At 38.3% G+C, this 18,372-nt stretch overlaps 1 protein-coding gene across 1 annotated transcript in view; it reads left to right on the top strand.

The window, feature by feature from the left end:
- Positions 1 to 18,372, top strand: part of LOC116791050 — a 225,013-nt gene that overhangs the window by 256 nt on the left and 206,385 nt on the right. The window contains exons 2-3 of the mRNA XM_032696701.1: positions 54 to 533; positions 2,291 to 2,381. Coding sequence (XP_032552592.1) covers positions 54 to 533; positions 2,291 to 2,381 — 571 coding nt within the window. The remainder of the gene's footprint in view (positions 1 to 53; positions 534 to 2,290; positions 2,382 to 18,372) is intronic.

Genomic DNA, 18,372 nt, shown 5'->3' with positions numbered 1-18,372 from the left:
ACGCCGCCGCTGCTTTGCGGCTCCCGGCGGCACGTGACGGCGCGGGGAGGAAGAGCGGCCTCGCTCGCGGGCGGCGCGCGACCCCCCCCCCGTGACACCCCCGCGCGGGCTCCGCGGCGCGAGGCCCCTCAGCCCTCACGGGCCCCTCACCCTCCTCGGCCCCCTCAGACCCCTCTGCCCCCTCACTCTCTTCAGCCCCGCGGCCGCCTCGCCACCTCCCTCCCTCCCTCCCTCCCTCCCTTCCTCCCTCCCCACTCCGCTGGTGCCTCTTCCCCGTCCGTTAAGCGCCGGTGCTGGGAAATCCTCCAGTGGTGGCGGAAGTGTGTGTGTGTGGGGGCGTGTGGCACATCCCTGGTATTGGGGGCTTCAGGGGCTCGGCTCCCCCAGGCCCAGGAGGCAGGTGAAACCCTCGGTTTGTGGGTTAGCGAAGGCAGGTAGCTCAGGAAGGAGAGGTCACGCTTGTCTCAAGCGCCCGGAGAGAGGGCAGCCACCTGCCGCCCTGGGGACCTGGAGCAGTGGTCCAGGAGGTTGTGGTGAGTGGGGGCTGTAAATGCCGTTTTTAATAGTTTAAAGGGCTAAACGTTTGTACTTGGGGTGCTTGGTGAGTTTTTTGGGGGGCTGGCACAGTTCAGTCGATTTGCGGAGTAATGAGCTGCTGAGAGCTTCAAAGGCAGTTTGGGTGTCTGGGAGGAAATGGTTTCTCTTCCCTCGTGGCAACATGTGGCACGACCATTTATTCTCAGCTTCCTGCCTGTTTCGAGTGTTGGTGGGTTTTTGCACCTGTCCATAAACATTCTTTCTGTTGTCCAGTCTATACACATGTGCATTCTCGTTCCACCCTAATATTGGATGCTACATTAGGCTAATTGGACTCATGCAAAATGCTCTGTGGAAGCAATTACAGCTGGTTTTTGGGGTTTTTTTTTAGTCTGTGCAGACTCATATAAGCTGAGGCATTTTCAACAGATTTAACCTCACGCAAGGATCAGCAATTGTTCTGTTTATACTACTGCATCTCTGTATGGATACAGGCCAGTAGTAGTCTGTTTGCTCTAGAACTGCAAGTTAAACTTTGGAGGGTTGGGTTCATTTGTTTTGGGTTTTTTGAGGAAAAAGGAAATGGGAGAAGTAAACATTTAAATTACCCTACTGTTCCTAGCAAATTTGAAGCATTTTAAGGGTGCTTATATTTCTACTGTTGAGCACCAAACAAACCTGACAATCTGAAGTACTATGCTGCAGTACAAAAGAAGTTTATGAACTTATGCACACAGTTAATTTCACATAAAAATAATACTAAGACAGCTCTACAGTATCAATGCACATTTTTACTGAAATGACACTTTTTCACTTACTTAAACCTATGTAGCTGTTTGATGTAGTTCGTAATCTTCCACATATGCAAATCTACGTATAGACTTAGTTCACATGAAGCCAGTGGCTTAACTTCAGTTTTATGTGGCCAGGCATCTACAGGCTCAGGAAGAAAACTACTTGCTGGTTGTCTAAAACTCACTATTCTACAAAGAATACTATCTAAAATTTGTGCCAGCACAGCTTCAGTGTCAGCGGTATGAAGTAGTCTTATTTTAGTGGTCATGTGTCAAAAGCCATGAAATAGATTTACTTGCAGAGCATGGTGTGGTTTTGGGCACATTGCAGGAGAAGGTGTTGGGGGTTGGTGGGGAAAGAAAGACATTTATAGACTAATTTCTCATTTTAAGCGTGATAGAATGATTCCAAACTGTATTTAAACTTCATTTGAACTGGTCTTGAGAATAGATGTTGAAGGATATAAAGAATTAATCAGAAATGACGGGGTTACAAGTGTCTTCGTACACTTGTCAGTGTGTGTGGTCCATTGCTACAGCTCATCTCCTCATCTCCTGGCCTGCTTCCATTGCAAAGGAGGAGAATCAATGTGGTTGCACGCGTATTTTATAAGATGTGGTCAGAGGGAAACACAGATTGTGCCCCAAAGAAAATTCATAGGTGTATGAGTGGGTGTCAGCAAAGTTAGTGAAGCTTGAGATTCTCTCTAAGCACAGGCAGCTGACTTTGGTTCATGCTTAACCTAGCCTGCCTATTGAGTGTAGCCTAGAACATATTATTACCCCTCTCAAGACAAGGCCTGTAATCTTTTTTTGTATTCCCGATGTTATTTATGCAACTTGGAAAGACAAAATCCTAGATTCTTTGATGGAAGTGTAGTGGCACAGGAATCAAAAGAGAAACTGGTTGATAACATTGCTTTAGCTGAATCTCTGATACTTAATCATTCTTCCTTCAGAGTCTGGAAAACACGAGGCAGCCCTGGACAACTGTAGCTCTACCTTTAAGTGCTGTGACAGTGAATTACTGAGCAAGCGGGAACATTCTGAGTGAGTCCCAAAATAGAAGGCAGTTAAGTACGTAAGTCCAAGAATTTAGCATTATATGGAATCCTGAGTTCAGCCCGTGCCTTAAAATATCTGAATGCTATTTCTTCAGCCATTGTTATGTTAGCTCATTCCTGCACTCAATTAGTGTGCTAGAAAAGCAAACTGAATGAAAGGGATGCCAGTACAACTGGCTGAGGCCTTTAATTGTTCCTTTTCTTCAGGTCGTGTTATTAAAGTCTTTGTCCCAAAGACCTGGAAAAGTGAATAGTTGAGACTTCAGTGTTCCTTATGGAAAACACACCTTGTGAGCCCTTGAGCATAGTACAGAACTCTTGGAGGAATGTGCAGGGTACTGTAAGCAAAATTTAGAGTACTTTTTAGAATAGTTCTAACTAGTCCAATATACCACCTAAGGAAGAACTTGCTTTCACTTGGTGATGCATATAGAAGTGAGGACTGAGATGTGAAGAACACCAGATAGGAGTTAATTATATTATTATACTTATTACTGGCAAAACTCTACCAGGAAAAAAGTAATTTTTTTATTTAAGCTTCTGGTTAATCTTGCTTGTTTAAATTAGTGATGTAGGTCTACAGGGACAACAATGTAGAGACGTGCTTGGGTATGGGCTAAATGAAACTCTCGGGAAGGAAGAAATTGGATACAATGTACTGTTAGTAGATGAGTGGAGGCAGAGCAATTCTAGGCCAGCCCAACACCTTTTTAGGCCCAGAATGAACTCCAGAAATTAGTGACCTTTTTAATGGGGTGGGGTAAAGGTTATTTAATTTTGCAAGTAATATACCTGTTAAAGGAAATCCTTATCTCACAAAGCAGTAATGCTAAAATTCACAGTTCAAGTCTACTTTGGGATAATATTTAAATTCTTTCACTTAGCAATAAAGAAAACTATGTAAAAGAAGTGTAGCCCTAACATTAATTTAAGAAAAACCCAATAACACCAACAACAGATTTTTAATAATGCAACCATTTGTTGTCCCTGATTTCTAGACACAGCAGTATTACTCTTGTAATACTGTGCTCATGTCTAGGTTGGATCTTTGGAAAATCTTATGAAATCCTGGAACTATAAGGCACAGAAAAAAAGTGATGGGAGAATGTATACATCTTTGCCTTCTTTGTTTGTTTACTTCAGCCTGGAGATGTTGAAAAAATAGTATATTAATGAAGAACAGTACTTTCTATCTTGCTTCTTAAAAAATTGTGACAATAGGAGAAATCCTTGTTTTGTAAAGCTTCCAATAATACATCTCACCATAGATTTAGAAATAAATGTCTAGGTCATGTTGAACTTTGAGTTAAAAAATAATATAATAATCTTTTTTAGACCAACAACTTACTGGTGTTTATTTAAGAAAATGCTGAAAAGGAGAAAATAAAAAATTGAAAAAAAAGTGTGGATAATTTTCCTTTTTTGAAAACTCACTTCTTCCATAGTACTTCAAAAAGTTAATTACCTGGCTTTCACTCAGATTTCTCAAAGGGAATTCTGTGTTAAGAAATGGCACCTGAGAGAGAGCATAAGAGCTCTCTGAGGCTCTTACTGATGTACCTCTGACAGTGACGAGCACAAGTTGATGACATGTCATAAACAGAAAACTGAAATGAATACGTAAGTTTATTTAGCTCTTGTGGTGCTTGCAAATTTTGTGTATTCTTAAACTATTCCTTTATTACTCTTTTAATTACACAACTAATCTTACAACTTTTGAGTGGATTTCCGTGATATAATCACAACCCTCCTAGCAATTGCTGCACACGTTCTGCTTAAAATTTGTCTTCTATGTTTACATACTATTACCCAGGGCTGGGTGTAGGCATATCATCACCCAGCCAAGTAGGCAGATGTTACGAGGAGTGGAGTGCAACAAACTTTATCTTACTATCTGTTTTAATAATTCTGGACCTTGGGAAGACTTGAAGACAGTGAGAAAAGAGTGCTCCAGGGGAAGGAGGTTCATTCCTATTATTGCCTCCTGTTTTTCTTTTCCATCCTCTTACAAGGAAAAATTGCCGTATGCCAGTTAATGTCTCTGGAACCTTGTGGAGAGGAAAGCCCTACCTGTGAGGAACCAGCTGTAAGATCAGACCTCATTTCTCCAAAGAAGATCAGCTTGGATTATTTGAAGTAATAACAACATGCTTTATGCCTTTACAGTAAGGCTATGAGCCTACAAGTGGATCAACGTGATCGATCTGTACACCTTTGCTAAGTCCCAGTGATTCTAATTAAACTTGATTATAGGATCCAGCTTATACTTGGTGGTGTTTCTGCAATGAGCTGTGCCCAGATGGACCCTTATGCTTGCATTGAATGCACTGAGTGAATAAGGCCTGGTGCAGCATTGGTAACACAATGTGGATAAAGGATCATTCCAAGCAAGGTAACTGTACCTTTGGATAGTTCCTGCTCTCGTTGCTTTACTTCTGTCAGGTGCACGCACATTACTTCAGATGGTGACTGGTTGAAAGTACCTTAGTTTGTTGCAAAACCAAGGCAAGATGCATTCAAGAGTGATGAACATTCAATATGTTCTCCTTTTATGAAGAAGGGTGATTTTCTGAAGAAATGTAGGTGGCTGGGACCTAAAGTTGCTGTGAACAGACATTAGAAAATTTGGGCTCAGGAGGTAATTGAGGTTGTCTTATGCAGCACTAGGGTGTGCAACTTTCCATGATTCTAGGAAAATCAAATTCCTAAAAGGCCTTTCAAATATAAAACAAAAAGTTTCACAACATAGCTGAAGTGCCAGTCTGCATTTGGAGGAAAGGGAAATGTATTGCAAAGGATGAGTCAGACATGGGCATCCCCAGAAAAATCTTTGCAAAGCAGGAGCAGGAGGTCTGTGCTTGAAAGGCTGCTGCAGGGATGTCTCTTGCATTCTTCTAAGGTGGGGTTCGACCTGCCTGTGGGCAGTGTTTCGCTGCCAGGAATACTGGACTGCAGATTTTGTAGCAGCTCCCAGCAGGGTTTGCAGAAGGCAGAAGGTTGTGTCCGTTCTCCTCTGCATCATGGTACTGATAGACTGGTCTCACCCTGTGGGGTGGAAGTTGATGTGTGTGACTTGTGAACTTTTGGTTGTCCTCAACCAATTTAAATTTGCTGTTTTGAAATCTACAGCAAAGACCGACAGAAACAGGAACTGGGTCCTTTGCATGAAAACATGTACAGCTGCAGTGATATCTGGTGATACAGTGTCTATACATCAGTGCTTTCTTCAGCTCTAATATGTTCGTGGACACAACATATAACTATGTCAAATGGTCCTGAAACAAACTTCATCAGACACTCAGTCTTAGATGGTAATGATTTTTGGTCATGATTAACTTAATGGCTGTTTTTTCTCTCCATGTCTTTATCTCTTCTCAGAGACAGTAGCCTGCATATGTAACTCTGTCAGGGGTTGAAGTCCTAAATAGTTATTAACTTGTACTTAGTATGCAACATCTCTGAATTAAAAGGGCAGATCTATCTTCATCTAATGAACACTTAGAAGAAGAGTTACCTGGCAGGTTTATAGCTAGCTCTAATTGCATTCTCCTTGCTCTGCTGGGACTAACATCTGCAGGAGAGAACAGAAGAACTTTCAGAGAAAATAACAATTGCATCAAACAGTATCAAGAGAAAGACACAGTCAAAAAAAGTGCTGATACAAAATATGTTGCTGCTTCCCCTTCTTTCTTCCTTGTCTTAACTCTCTGTCTTCTCTCACCCTCAATTTTTTTATTCTCATGCTGTGGCAGACAAACTTGCTGTCGTGTAATTTACTGCAGCTTCACGTTGCTTTGATTCATGTTCTGCTGCTTATGAACCCTGTGGTTCAGAGATGGCTTGTTAAAGTGTATTCCACTTAATGAAGTGTTGTTTAAGCATAAGTGAGGAAGTAAGACTAGTATCTCTCTTTTTTTTTTTCCTTCTTTTTTTTTTTTTTTATTTTCTTCTTTCTCCTCCACCCCTGGAGTGGGATGGTCATGATAGGAGTGAGCAGGGAAGTTAATCACACATACCTTTTTAACTAGCTGTAACTGAAACTTTCACACATTTCAGGTTCTTCAAAGGCATTTTCTTTTGTGAATCTACTGGCACTCTTATGTTTTCTGATAAAAACACAATGTAGAAAGGCTTAGGTGAGATTTCTGTACTGGAAACTAGTTGCAATGTTGATTGTGGAGTGAATCTTCTGACAGGAAAGTGAAATTATTAGGCATCTGAGAGATTAATTAAATTTTTATGCTTCAATTAATTTTCTTAGGTACAGAGAAGCCAGTGATTTTTTGAAGTTTAATAAATTTTCTTGTAAGCACTTAATGTTATGGTTTTTATGTTCTAGAGCAAACTCTGGATGTCTAAAGGATTAAGCTGAATCAGTTTGGGTTAAGTTGCTTCGAAGTATCTTGAAATGCATTCACTGAAATCCCACATTGTTAGTCTGGCCTTGGATTTGAACCATTTATTATAATCACATAATGAAATATTAGAAACATAAAACACTTTCAAGTTGATTTGCTGCCTAGCAGGTAGTTTGCAGTTATTGAACTTGTTTCTTCTTTATAAGAAAAATGAAGCTAGAAGCTACTGAAGAGCACATGGAAAAATGTTTTGGAACCTTGATTTGTGTTCTGTATCTACACTGTCAAGGAGCAGGCACTGAGGTGGAGTTAATAGAGGAGAGGGCTAAAGTATACTGGGTTGATAATTGAAACATGATAATTTAGGTTTTCTTTATGCTCATTTACCTCTGCTTGCTGCAATGTTGACATGTTAGCTTTAATGAAGGCAGCTTTTACACAAGTGCTAGAAATGTCTCCAGCTAATGGAGTGCCTTATTCAGCATGCTCTCATTCTTTTCCTCTCGACACGTTCTTTGCTTTCTTCTATCTGTTGCTTGCACGTACCCCCTCTTACTGGAACTAATGCAGTGATGGAGCAAAGCATAAAAATGAAGTGTAATAAGCTAAAACCAAAATAAAAAGGTTTACCCTCCTTCTGTCCTCTATTCTTTCTCTCCATTCTGAGGTCAATTTAGTAGGCCATTGCACTGCAATGTCCTTAATGACTATTTGATTGAGATAAGAGAGCTTAGATTAGTTGGACCTGTGCTGAATGTGGTCGTGATAAGGATGGACATGATGAGGATATGTCAGTGATATGTCTTCACTATGTTTGGAACCATGGCTGAATTCTGTAGCACAGAAGTGCACAATTACCTTGATAGTTGCATGAACAGCCTAATGTCTGGGTTTTGTTTAATTAATTGGGATAGATAATAGTAACAGTTACTAGAAAAAAACTCCACAACTAGACATTAAAAGCATGTATTTTCCCATGGACCTAAACAAAACAGTAAATCCAGTTGTTATTTACACTTGCTATTCAGGTAGAAGTTGATTTAACATTAGAAAAGTGCAGTAATAAGCAGGATAATAATTGGATAATAAAATTGTATACTGTATTATTAGGCTTTCAGACTTTAGGTACAGCAGACAGTATATTATAACTTGTTTTCATAACATTCAGCTTATCAATCAGAAATATGAATATTTCATAAGTATAGTATAACAGAAGTCGTTGAAAAGGAAAAGGTGAAGCAGAGGCCAGTGGGGATTGCCATTCGCAGGCTGTCCTTAACTCTGTTTATTGCTTCCCTTTTCCCAGTAAATCCAGTATTTAAGAAGGATTGTAAGACCCATGTAATCATTGAGGATTTACTTTGTTGGTGCCTCAGAGCTGCCTTTAGCAACAACACTGCTGTTTTGTTTTTTAAGCATACACATCACCTTTACAAGGTACAGATAGATGTTATCAGCAAGTATTTTGAATAGTCACAACTGTAAATTTTTGCTTGAAATTAACAACTGAAATTTAAGTAGACGTAGGTTCAACTTTTGGCACTGTAGTTCTACAACCATCTTAGATACAACTGATATAAATTGGGATTCAAGCTAATGAGGTCAAGTTTCTTTTTGTCTCATGTCAGTACAAAATATTCTTAATTCTCAGTTTGATATAAAAGTATAGAAGAAATCAAAATATATAATAGGCTAAGGTTCAGGGTAGGGTAGAATGATCTCTATTGGCAAAAAGTTCTGTTGTCTCTGGTGAATAGGGAGCACAGTACTCTGATAAACTGCTTAATATTTCTTAATGCTTAATGTTTCTGAAGATTAGTGGATGTGGATTAATTAAATTAACAGTTTAACTGAAGAGCTTTAGAATTGCAGTTTACCTCACACTGTTTCCAGTCTTTGCTGCAATATAGGCAAAATATAGAAACATTAGTGTTTATTAATTTTTTATTTGCAACTTTCCTCTTACTTGCATAATATGCAAGGACACAGTATTTCTAAGTGTCCTTAGCATGAAAAGGAAAAAAAAATCGGTAATGGCAAAGGTGAATTAGTGAAAGACTCTTTATAAAGGGAAATTTTAATATTAAATTGCTCCATCTAGTGGCAATCTGCTATAACTGATTTTTTGCTGTAGCGATTATTATCCTTTAGTAGTGATTATGCCTTTTAGGAATTTAAGATTGAATTCTTCTTTTACATGGGAAGTCCTCTACCAAGGGAACTCCACATGTCACAAGGTAAAAACTTTGACTTTCCTTCCAGTTTCTTCTGAGGAATTTTACTGTTTATGTCAGTGGAAGGAAGTCTCTGGTTCTTTGTTGAAGAGTTACAATACACAGTGAATCATGTACTGAGTACAGCAGACTGAGACACATCTCATGTTCTAACATGAGATAAATTTCAGTTGCAGGTTGCTTCATCCAAACCTTAACTAGCATCGATACTGTACTTTTCATAATAATAATGAACTAATTGGATGATTTGTTAATGTCAATATACTTTGTAGGCAGTTGGAATTCTTATGCCAATCAAGGCGAAAACACCTGTGTGAAAACGAGGAGAAAATTCAAAAGGAAAAAGGTTCAAGGAAAGGTTTAATCCAGACATCTCTGATGCCTTCTTCCTTTGCACACCTTGAAAAGATGAAAAGACAAAAAAGAAGGGAGCTCTTGAGGAGGTTTGCATATTCCTGCTGCCCACTGTTGTGATCCCGTGTGCAGCTGCTTAAACAGCATATGATAGTAATGCTAATTTTTTTTTTGAGGCTTGTCCCTGTGTACATATGTCTTAAAGGTGGTACTATCATATGTCATTCTTGTGTGATTGGCCAATTATTTTTATTTTATCCAATTATTATTTATTTTATCATTTTTATCCATTTTTATTTTATCAATTTTATAAAATTATTTTTTATTTTATCCATTGTCTTTTAAGGTAGGGCTGCAGATAACTTTTCTGTTTGTTCTGAGATTCCCAGATGCCTAGAGGCTGTAGAATATTATAAACCAAAGCATGGAATCCTGTATAAAAAACCTACTTCAGTCTTAATGCATCTTTTGATGCTTAGCATTAGTGAATTGATATACCACAGAAAGTCAGTTTTGCCCTAGAAAATAGCCCAACTGCTTGTCAACTTCAGAAAATTGAGGAGCAGCTCATTAGCATCACGTAAGTAAAAGCAGAATTGGGTTTGTATTTCTAGAAAGTTCATTTGTAGAAGACAATTGAAATTATAGGAGTGGTGGGGTTTTGTTTCACCTGGCGGACAAAGATTAAGAAGATAATACTTTTCTCCTGTAGTGAGTTCTCTGAAGGCAACTAATTTAAATTCAAAAACACCAAACTTTTTCTGGGATCAATTAGAAACTTTACCCTTATCTAGTTTTTTTAAACCATTATTGTGAAGATACATGTGCCCAAAATACTGTCTGCTGTGTGTTTTTCATACCATTCTCTATTTAACAGGAAGTTGCAGCCCTCAGTCCTTCTTCTTGTGTTGATGTCATTTTTTTAAGTGGAACGAACTTCCTTAATCAACTCAGTAAAGCAGAAAAATGGATGGAACCGGCTTTCCAAAACTATTTCCAGAGATAGTGGAAAGCACTCAGTGGAGGCTTTTGTTAATGTAAACTATAGAGTTGGCAGTCTTGGCTACTCTCTTCCTCACTAAGATGGGAATACAAGCTTTTCCATTCCCACTTTAGTCACACATTGTGTCACTGATGATTGAATGGGTAGATGCAAGGATAAAGGAAGTAGCGGAATTACTATGCTCATTTAATCTTCTTTTTAACTATTGAGATTTCAGCAATGATGCCAATTAGAAAAATTGTAACTGCAGTTTTGGCATTCATATGAATTAAATTTCACAAGTGAATCAAATTCTGTATAATGACATTCTTACAAGGGTTCTAATTCTGCTGGTTTTACTTGGTCAGAAGCCCTCTCAGTCCCCATAAGAGCTCTAGGATCAGCATTTACTATTTGCCTCAGTTCAGTAATTGTTTTCTTTTATGCGACTTTTTAGAGCACTCTGACAAGCACGGAATGAACAGCTTATTTTATCAAGATTTATAGTCAATAGCTTCTGTAGTCTTGTGAAGAAGACATCTGCTGTGCAAATAGCAAGGTTAAAGTGATTGTACATGAAGTAAATACAAACTTCAGCTAGTATTTCATCCTGAAAACCAGTCTGAGCAATACTTAGATAACTTCACGTAATGGAAACCCTTTCATAATCTTGACCCGTATACAATTTTGTCAAATCCAAGGTCAGATAGAATTTAAAAAATAAGCTTTATTTGAACTTCTGTAACCATTATTTCACAATTGTAAGCATGCTCTTTAATAAAAAAAGTACTAGTATTGTTAGGTGGGGTTTTTTTTAAATTCTCATGTAAGTTTCAGAGTTTGATCAGTTGTAATAGAAAAGAAAATATTATCTATTTGTTTAGGAAATATCTTCTAAACCATTGCAGCTGCAGACAAAAGGAGTTCATTTCAGATTGATTAATGTGCTATAAGTATCAGGAATTGCTTGGTCTAGTCACTTTGTTGCTTTCTCATCTCTGAAAAATCAAATGAAGTATCTGAAGATTCCTGATTGATGCTGTCAGCTTTGTACTGATATTACAGTGCATTTCAGGAAATGTTCAAAGTGAGGCAATAATTTTCAATCTTTTTTCAAGTATGCTGCAGTAAAGTTTTTCTATCAGATTATACAAAGTCCATTTCCCAAAGAACTGTGCATTTTTGTGTTGTGCATTTTTGGTAGCTGCCTTTACACATAGACCTCTATAAATATGTATGAGAAAATGATGTATCGTTGATATTGCCTACTTCTGTTGTACCATGCCAAAGTGCATTTTTTTTCTCCATAACCCATACTGTTTTTGTTATATACAAGCTTTAATTATTTTATTTTCTTGGAAGCCACATGTAACTTGATTTCATTTCATAATATATGTACAAATTTTCCAAATCTTGCTACAGAATTTTTCAGGACCAAATCCAGTGATTTATGGGTAAGAATGTTAAAGTACAGGAAACTGTAACAAAGAAGGTTATTTTCCTCCTAAATAGGGAACTTGCATAAGATAGTATTATTAATTCCTATATTTGTTCTCAGCTTGCAAGGAAAGCAGGAATTACCTCACATTTTCAGTTCTGCAAAGTTATATGTGATTTGGCCAAAAGAAGTTCATGCACCTAAGATGCATGAAGTTGCATAAAAATCTCACTGTTGATTTGGTTTCTTTATGAGAGCATTCAGCGAAAGAGGAGCATAGCCTTTGGTATCCATAAGCTGTACATGCAAACTCTGCAGGAGATCTTGGGTTGTAATAAAGGTGGAAATACAGAAAAACTGTAAAATTGTCTCAGGAACCCCCTCCAGTTCATAGCAGAATGGCTGGCTGCTCGCCATGCTGTCACTGGCTGCTGGCCAGCACCAGTACTCTGTGACCCCTTCTGACACAGCTCATAGAGCCTGAAGGATGAGTTAATGCTGCTTCAAGCACCATTAATGAATAATCAGATTTTAAGTGTGGATTCTCATCCACAGTGGTGTGGGAAAGTCCATCGCTCTGAGAAGGAACCAAGAAAGAGGAACCTTCCCTTAAATTTAGATTTCATGTAGCTGAATAAAAGGTTCATTTTCCTTCTCATCAACCCCATAAACGACATTGTTGGTGTCTTTTTTTACCACGGTATGAAAAAAGAAATAACCAAGTATATTAGCATATTATATTGCCATTTTTTTATAGAATGTCTTGTATGTGCACTCTGGAAACTGCCTGATGTAGTTTTCAGTGTTTTTCTATCTTAGTCTAAAATACAAGGGAATATCCTGAAACACACTTAAGCCTGAGCAGATTGAGCAGATTTTGTAAAAAGTATTCTACTGTCTTTTAATAGCAAAGCAATTCTGTCTTGAAAATCTGGAAGTGGAGCACAAACATGATGAAACTAGTCCCAGTGATATAGACCTTAAATAAGGTCCCCTGATGGTAATGGTTTACCAAAATTATTTATTTTAAGTAGCTGAAGCAGTAACACAAGTGAATATTCTTTTGCAGTATAAGATTGCTAAATTGTGTTCAATTCAGTCTCTATTTACTTGCTTATTGCTGGAGTGAAATAAGCAAAGCAGTTACATAATCAAGTCTTTTTTGTATCGGTGTAATTTGCATGTTTTCTTTATTGTTTCAGAACCATCACAAATTATTATGAGAGAATTATTTTCATGATGGATGGATAATTGAAAATGCTGAGTGAATTTTTCTGTGTTATTTTGAGTTTTCATGATAAGGAAGTATCCAAAGACACTCTAGTTTTGTCTTTTATATAACAAAGTATATTTTCCTCTTTTTTGAAACTTCAGTATATGTAGCCTGATTCTTTTTCGCTGAGGTGATTTTGTGCCACAAAAGCTATCAATAGGGCTGTATCCTGAACACCTTCCTTCCTATGAGCATTACTTGTGCAAAATTCTCATTATGTGTATGAACAGTGCCATTGTTTTAAACTTGACTACGTTTAGAGGGATGTGCTCTCTGTAAACCTGGCCCAGTGAGACTAACTACAATGTGAAAGGCAGACCCTTTTCTTGAATTCACTGCAAGTTGAACTAAGCTTACAGTGGCACTGATTAAGCTCCACCATGCTGTTTGAAAATTTACTCTTCAAAAGAAAGGCATAATCAATAAAAATAAGTGTTTGGGGGTTTTATTTTTATTTAGATGTGGAGGGATGTCAGTGCTTTGCTTAATAAGGTTGTTACTGACAAGAGCAGCTCTGGTCTTAGTCTGATCCTATTCTGAGTCTTGATTATCAAGAGCTGTTCCACTGCCCTGTGCTAATCACAGATCAGTTTTGGCTCTGTGTGTTTTGTGTGTGTACAGTGCCCCACAACTCCATCTCAAGTACTCTACTCCTGTTGTCTCTGTGTGGCTAGGTGTTGTAAACAAAGTTCATAGTTCCAAAAAAAATTTGTCTCCAGTTTTAGGCGCTATTTTCTTACAGATTGTAGCAAAAGACAGTAATTTTCAGTGTTCAGGTGCTTGCAATTCTTCATTCAGTCTTCATTTACAGAATGCTACAGAATTTAGCTAAGGCACTTTTTTTTAGTGTAATAGTGTATGGTACTGTTTTTCTTCTAGTTCTTGGGTCTGAATATGTTTCTTTTCCTAGGTTAAGGAGAATTAATTCCATCTAAAATTGTCTTCTTTTTCTCTTTTTTAATTAGGCCTGGAAATGTTTTGCATGACATTGTAGCACTTCTTCCCCATTCTATTTTTATTTTGCAAAGTGATATGCTGGGTCTGTGCTTGTATTTTGTAGTTTGCCTTTGGTCGGCACTGTGTCAATGCAAAGCTTTAAAAACAATAAAATACTGACTTTGGGCGAGAGGAAAGGCTGAAAGATTAGCTGTATATGTCTTTAATTTTAAAATTATAACAGTAGTCTCATGTATAGTTTATATTAGCACCTCTATCAGCACTGAACCACCTTCTCCTAGAAAGTACATCTTCCAGACTTCCTGAGTGGATGAAATACTTTCCTTAAGAAAGCATAGCAATTACTCCCTGTGGAGTCAGCGAACTCTGCCACCTCCTTGTCCTTCTTGAAATGTCCTGTGCTTCTGGCCCTTTAATTTGATGTGAGGAGTTCTACACTCGGGCAGCAAGGAGGCAGATTATGGCAAGGCTAGTCAGTATTATGAGAACATGTAATGAGCTGTACAGCCTGCAGAATTCTGAATGCCATAAAGGGGAGACACTTAAAGACAGTTTTCTCAAAGTAGTCTCATTAGCCTGGGAACCAGGGTTAAGAGATAAGAGAATTCTTGATCAGAGACTGGAACTTGCTTCTTGTGTTTATTGGAAGCTTGTTTTTCTAAAGGTTACACAGTGTGTTTTCAAGGAGTCTGATAGCTAAGCTGTAGTAACCTGACCTGTCTTGAGTTTCTATCATTACTGCTTGCAGACTGTGGAGTAAATCCCAGATGGTAGCTGTGACATAAGACAGTAGCTGTGAATATATGAAGATAACCAGAATTTATAGTAAGTTTTGATTCTGGAATCCTTGCATAAGTAATCCTCTGAAATCATATTGTTTTTACCAAGGTAGTTCAATCAGAACTGGGTAGGGAATCCCATTTTCCCCAAAAGCATTTCTCTCATGACTATTTTAAGATTAAATACAAAGTTGATAGAGGCACGGCCCCTGGGTAATAATTATACTTTCTCCTTTGAAAGTATGTTTGGGAACTATGATTTATATTACTGTATAAGGATAGGAAATATAATTTTGTGAGATTCCATAAATAACTGGAAAAAGCTTTTGTTCTGGAAAAAGGAAGTGTGTAGGTATGCAGGGGTGGGAGGGAGAGGGAATGGTGCATAATAGGTCCTACCGTAGTACAAACTATGCAGGAACAGAGTTATCAGCAAAGTGGAAAATAGGAATCAGCTTTGTTTCTAAGGAAAACAACTCCCAGGAGGAAAGCAAAGTCCATATGCAATACCATAACTGCTGATGTGCTGTTACTTCCTACAGCACAATAAAAGTTCAGTGTATTTTGTTTCTTAAAGTGGTACCCATGAAATTATGGAAATTCTCATATATAAAATTTAGTACAGATCATCTACTAATATAGTGAGTCACCTGCTGCAATGTGTATTTTCCTGTGTTATTTATCTGCAGAGGGGGAGATGACAGCAAAAGAAATCTCTTGCAATATGGACTGAAGGGGTATCATAGCATTCTCTCAACCAGACCTCCTGCCCCAACACAGAGTCAGCTCAGCCTATGACATGCCAGACAGAGAATTATCAGTATTGAAGAGATTACAGTTTCTGAAGGCAATTTTTAGCCTTACTTCAGTGTCTAGCTACCCTTATCTAACCCATGCTTATAGACCTATATTTATCTTGTTTGTTGATTGTCCAACACTTTGAAATCTGTGTCCCTTGTCGTAGCCAGTTAAAAGGCACTGATGCACTTGTCTTGCCTACACTGAAGAGGCAGGAATAAAATTTCTGTTCTTGCAGAGTCTGGTGGGTGGACATTTGATGAAACTTCCTCTGACTTCCTTCCACCAAGGAAACTTAAGCAGCAAGGGAGGTGCTGGTGCCCTGGAGCTACATGTGGCACATGGTCAGGGAAGCTGAGGCTTAATTGATATGAAGCTTTTGCCCCCATAAATACCCCAAATGTAATATTTCAAATATAATAGTTACGATGGTAAGTATTTAAGGTTCTAGTTATGCTAATTCTGTCATTTACAAGAAGTAGGAAAGCTAAAGTAACGTGAGGTATGATCGCTGTCTGTTTTATGCCAGTAGAAGTTTTGTGTACGTGAACTTAAACTGGCAAAATTGTTGCTGCTGAAATCTGTTCTGTGCATTATGGCTTAACTGTATTGGTATCATGCACATCACTGTTACATTCAGAGTAGGAGAGCTTTGAGGGTATCCCTGGCTTAGAGTGCCTATAGTAAAGCTATAGCACGAGCAAATGGCAGGCATGTTTCTGTATGAGATACTGGTTCTTATTTACTCGTGTTGCAACAACTTCACAGTGAAGTTTGAGACCCTTGCATTTACGGTAAGGGAGAAATTTAAAAACCTGAAATATCAGGGGTTTTGTCTTGCAGCTCTCACCAGGAGGCTGCTGTCACGTCTGCTGGGGTCAGGTTGATGTCTGAAGTGCAGCCGTGGAAAATATGTTAGTTGAACGCCCCCTAGCTGAAATAATTTTCAGAACATGGCTAAGAGAAAGGTTCTGGGGAGATTCCAATTAACAGCTGGGGGGAATCCCGCATTCAGAGTTTCTTGTTTGTTATTTTCAGGTCAGCCAAGCAGTTACTCTAAGGATGGATGCATTTATGTTCATATACTGATCCTTTTAGAAAAGTGTCTTGCATTAAGGAAGAAATCTTCATTTTTTGTTCCTTTTAATTAGGTTGGTACAGATTTGGAAATATGAGCCTGTGCTTGCAAAACTCATCTGAAAACTAGATTGCAAAGTCATAGAAGTGTTCATGTTTCAGAGCCAAATTAAGCAATACTACAAATACAAGTGTCATTGAAGTCAGTGCTTGCTCTGGTGTCATATATTGCACAGACACTTCTCAAAGCAACAGAACTCTGCCTTTTCTATTAGTACAACCGACTGGTCTTTGAATAAGCCAGGAACATTGGTTTTATCTTCATCAAACTGGACATTTCAATATAGGGAAAGAAAAGAAGGAAAACCTCTTTCTATGTAGTTAAGACTTTGTTCTATTATATACACACAATGGCATTGATTCTACCCCTTCCTTGATCAGATTGCTCAGGCTTTATCCGTCCAGAGGAATTTCTCAGAGTCTGCAAACACTGTATACCTTCAGGGAAAATTTTGATGTATCCAGTTAATGAATGGTTCCTATTGCCCATATTCTCTCTCCGTAAGTCTCATTTTAATATCACGTTAGAGAGAAATACATGGCTAGTTTAAAAGACCCAAAGCTATACAAAGTTAAGCGTCTTGGGTGATGTGCTTAACTGCTACTGCATTTTGGACAGGCTCTGCAGTGAGAGTTTCTACAGCCATTGAAAAAGTGACACTTAGCTAGAAAGCGGGTGATAGGAATGTTAAAATGGCCATGCAGCCCTTCCTTTGCAATGCTGACATCACTGCTTTCAAGTTATAGAGCAGGGTTAGCAAGGATGAAGTAGCATTATCACAATAGATTAGCCTAATAGTTGCAAAAATCAAGCTATTGAAGATTAGAGACTTCCTTTCCTGACATTATCAAATGAGTTTTTGTTGTCTTACTGTTTTCTGTGCATGTGAGCGTGCATGAAAAGGTGGACTGTCACCACAAGTTGTCTATATATTATATCCTTATTTTTCCTCAAGCAGATTTCACAGAGCTGAGCAGGACTAATTGCTGATACATTACAGAAAATGCTGTCTTCAAGTTCACAACAAGCATAACAAAAGTTTATTCAGTATGGCTCAACTGCTAAGCGACAACAGTTGTGAGGAAAAAAAAACCTGACAAAGGTTCAACACTTCCATCCCCTCCAATTAGCACTGAGCAAAACCTGGTCTCCCTTGTATTTCAAAAAGCAAAAAGTAAGCTTTTAGGCAACTTGTAAAACATCATCATCTTGACTTTGTGCAAAATGTATAAAACCAGCAAAAAAGCACAACCCCTGTGTTTTCCTTTCTGAATCACTGTTATATTCAGAGAACTCCTTGTAAAATGGAAGCAATCCAGAAAACTCTGTCTGAGATCTCTTTTTCTCATGGCTACAACTGCAGCCAGCAGGTTAGTCCAAAAGTTGATGGGCTGTCTTTTAAGGCCCCTGGTCTTTTTTGCACCTTTAGGGGAAGCAAGACTAGGAGACACATGGTAGAGTACCTGGAAGCACAGTTCATTTCCAACCACAGCTACCTAACATTTTAATAGTTTAAAGGTTTACTTCCAGTAAGTACAAATTTTTTAAATGAAAATCAGTGAGAACAAAATGTAAAATTTGAAACTTACTTTTGCACAGTTCTCCATGAAATGTGATCAAAATATGATCTGTTGATAAGACTACAATGACAAGGCATGGCAATCAT

Source organism: Chiroxiphia lanceolata, chromosome 9 (genome assembly GCF_009829145.1).
Source record: "Chiroxiphia lanceolata isolate bChiLan1 chromosome 9, bChiLan1.pri, whole genome shotgun sequence".
NCBI lineage: Eukaryota > Metazoa > Chordata > Aves > Passeriformes > Pipridae > Chiroxiphia > Chiroxiphia lanceolata.
Note: the sequence above shows the minus strand (reverse complement) of the source record. Positions and strands in the feature narration are given on the sequence as shown.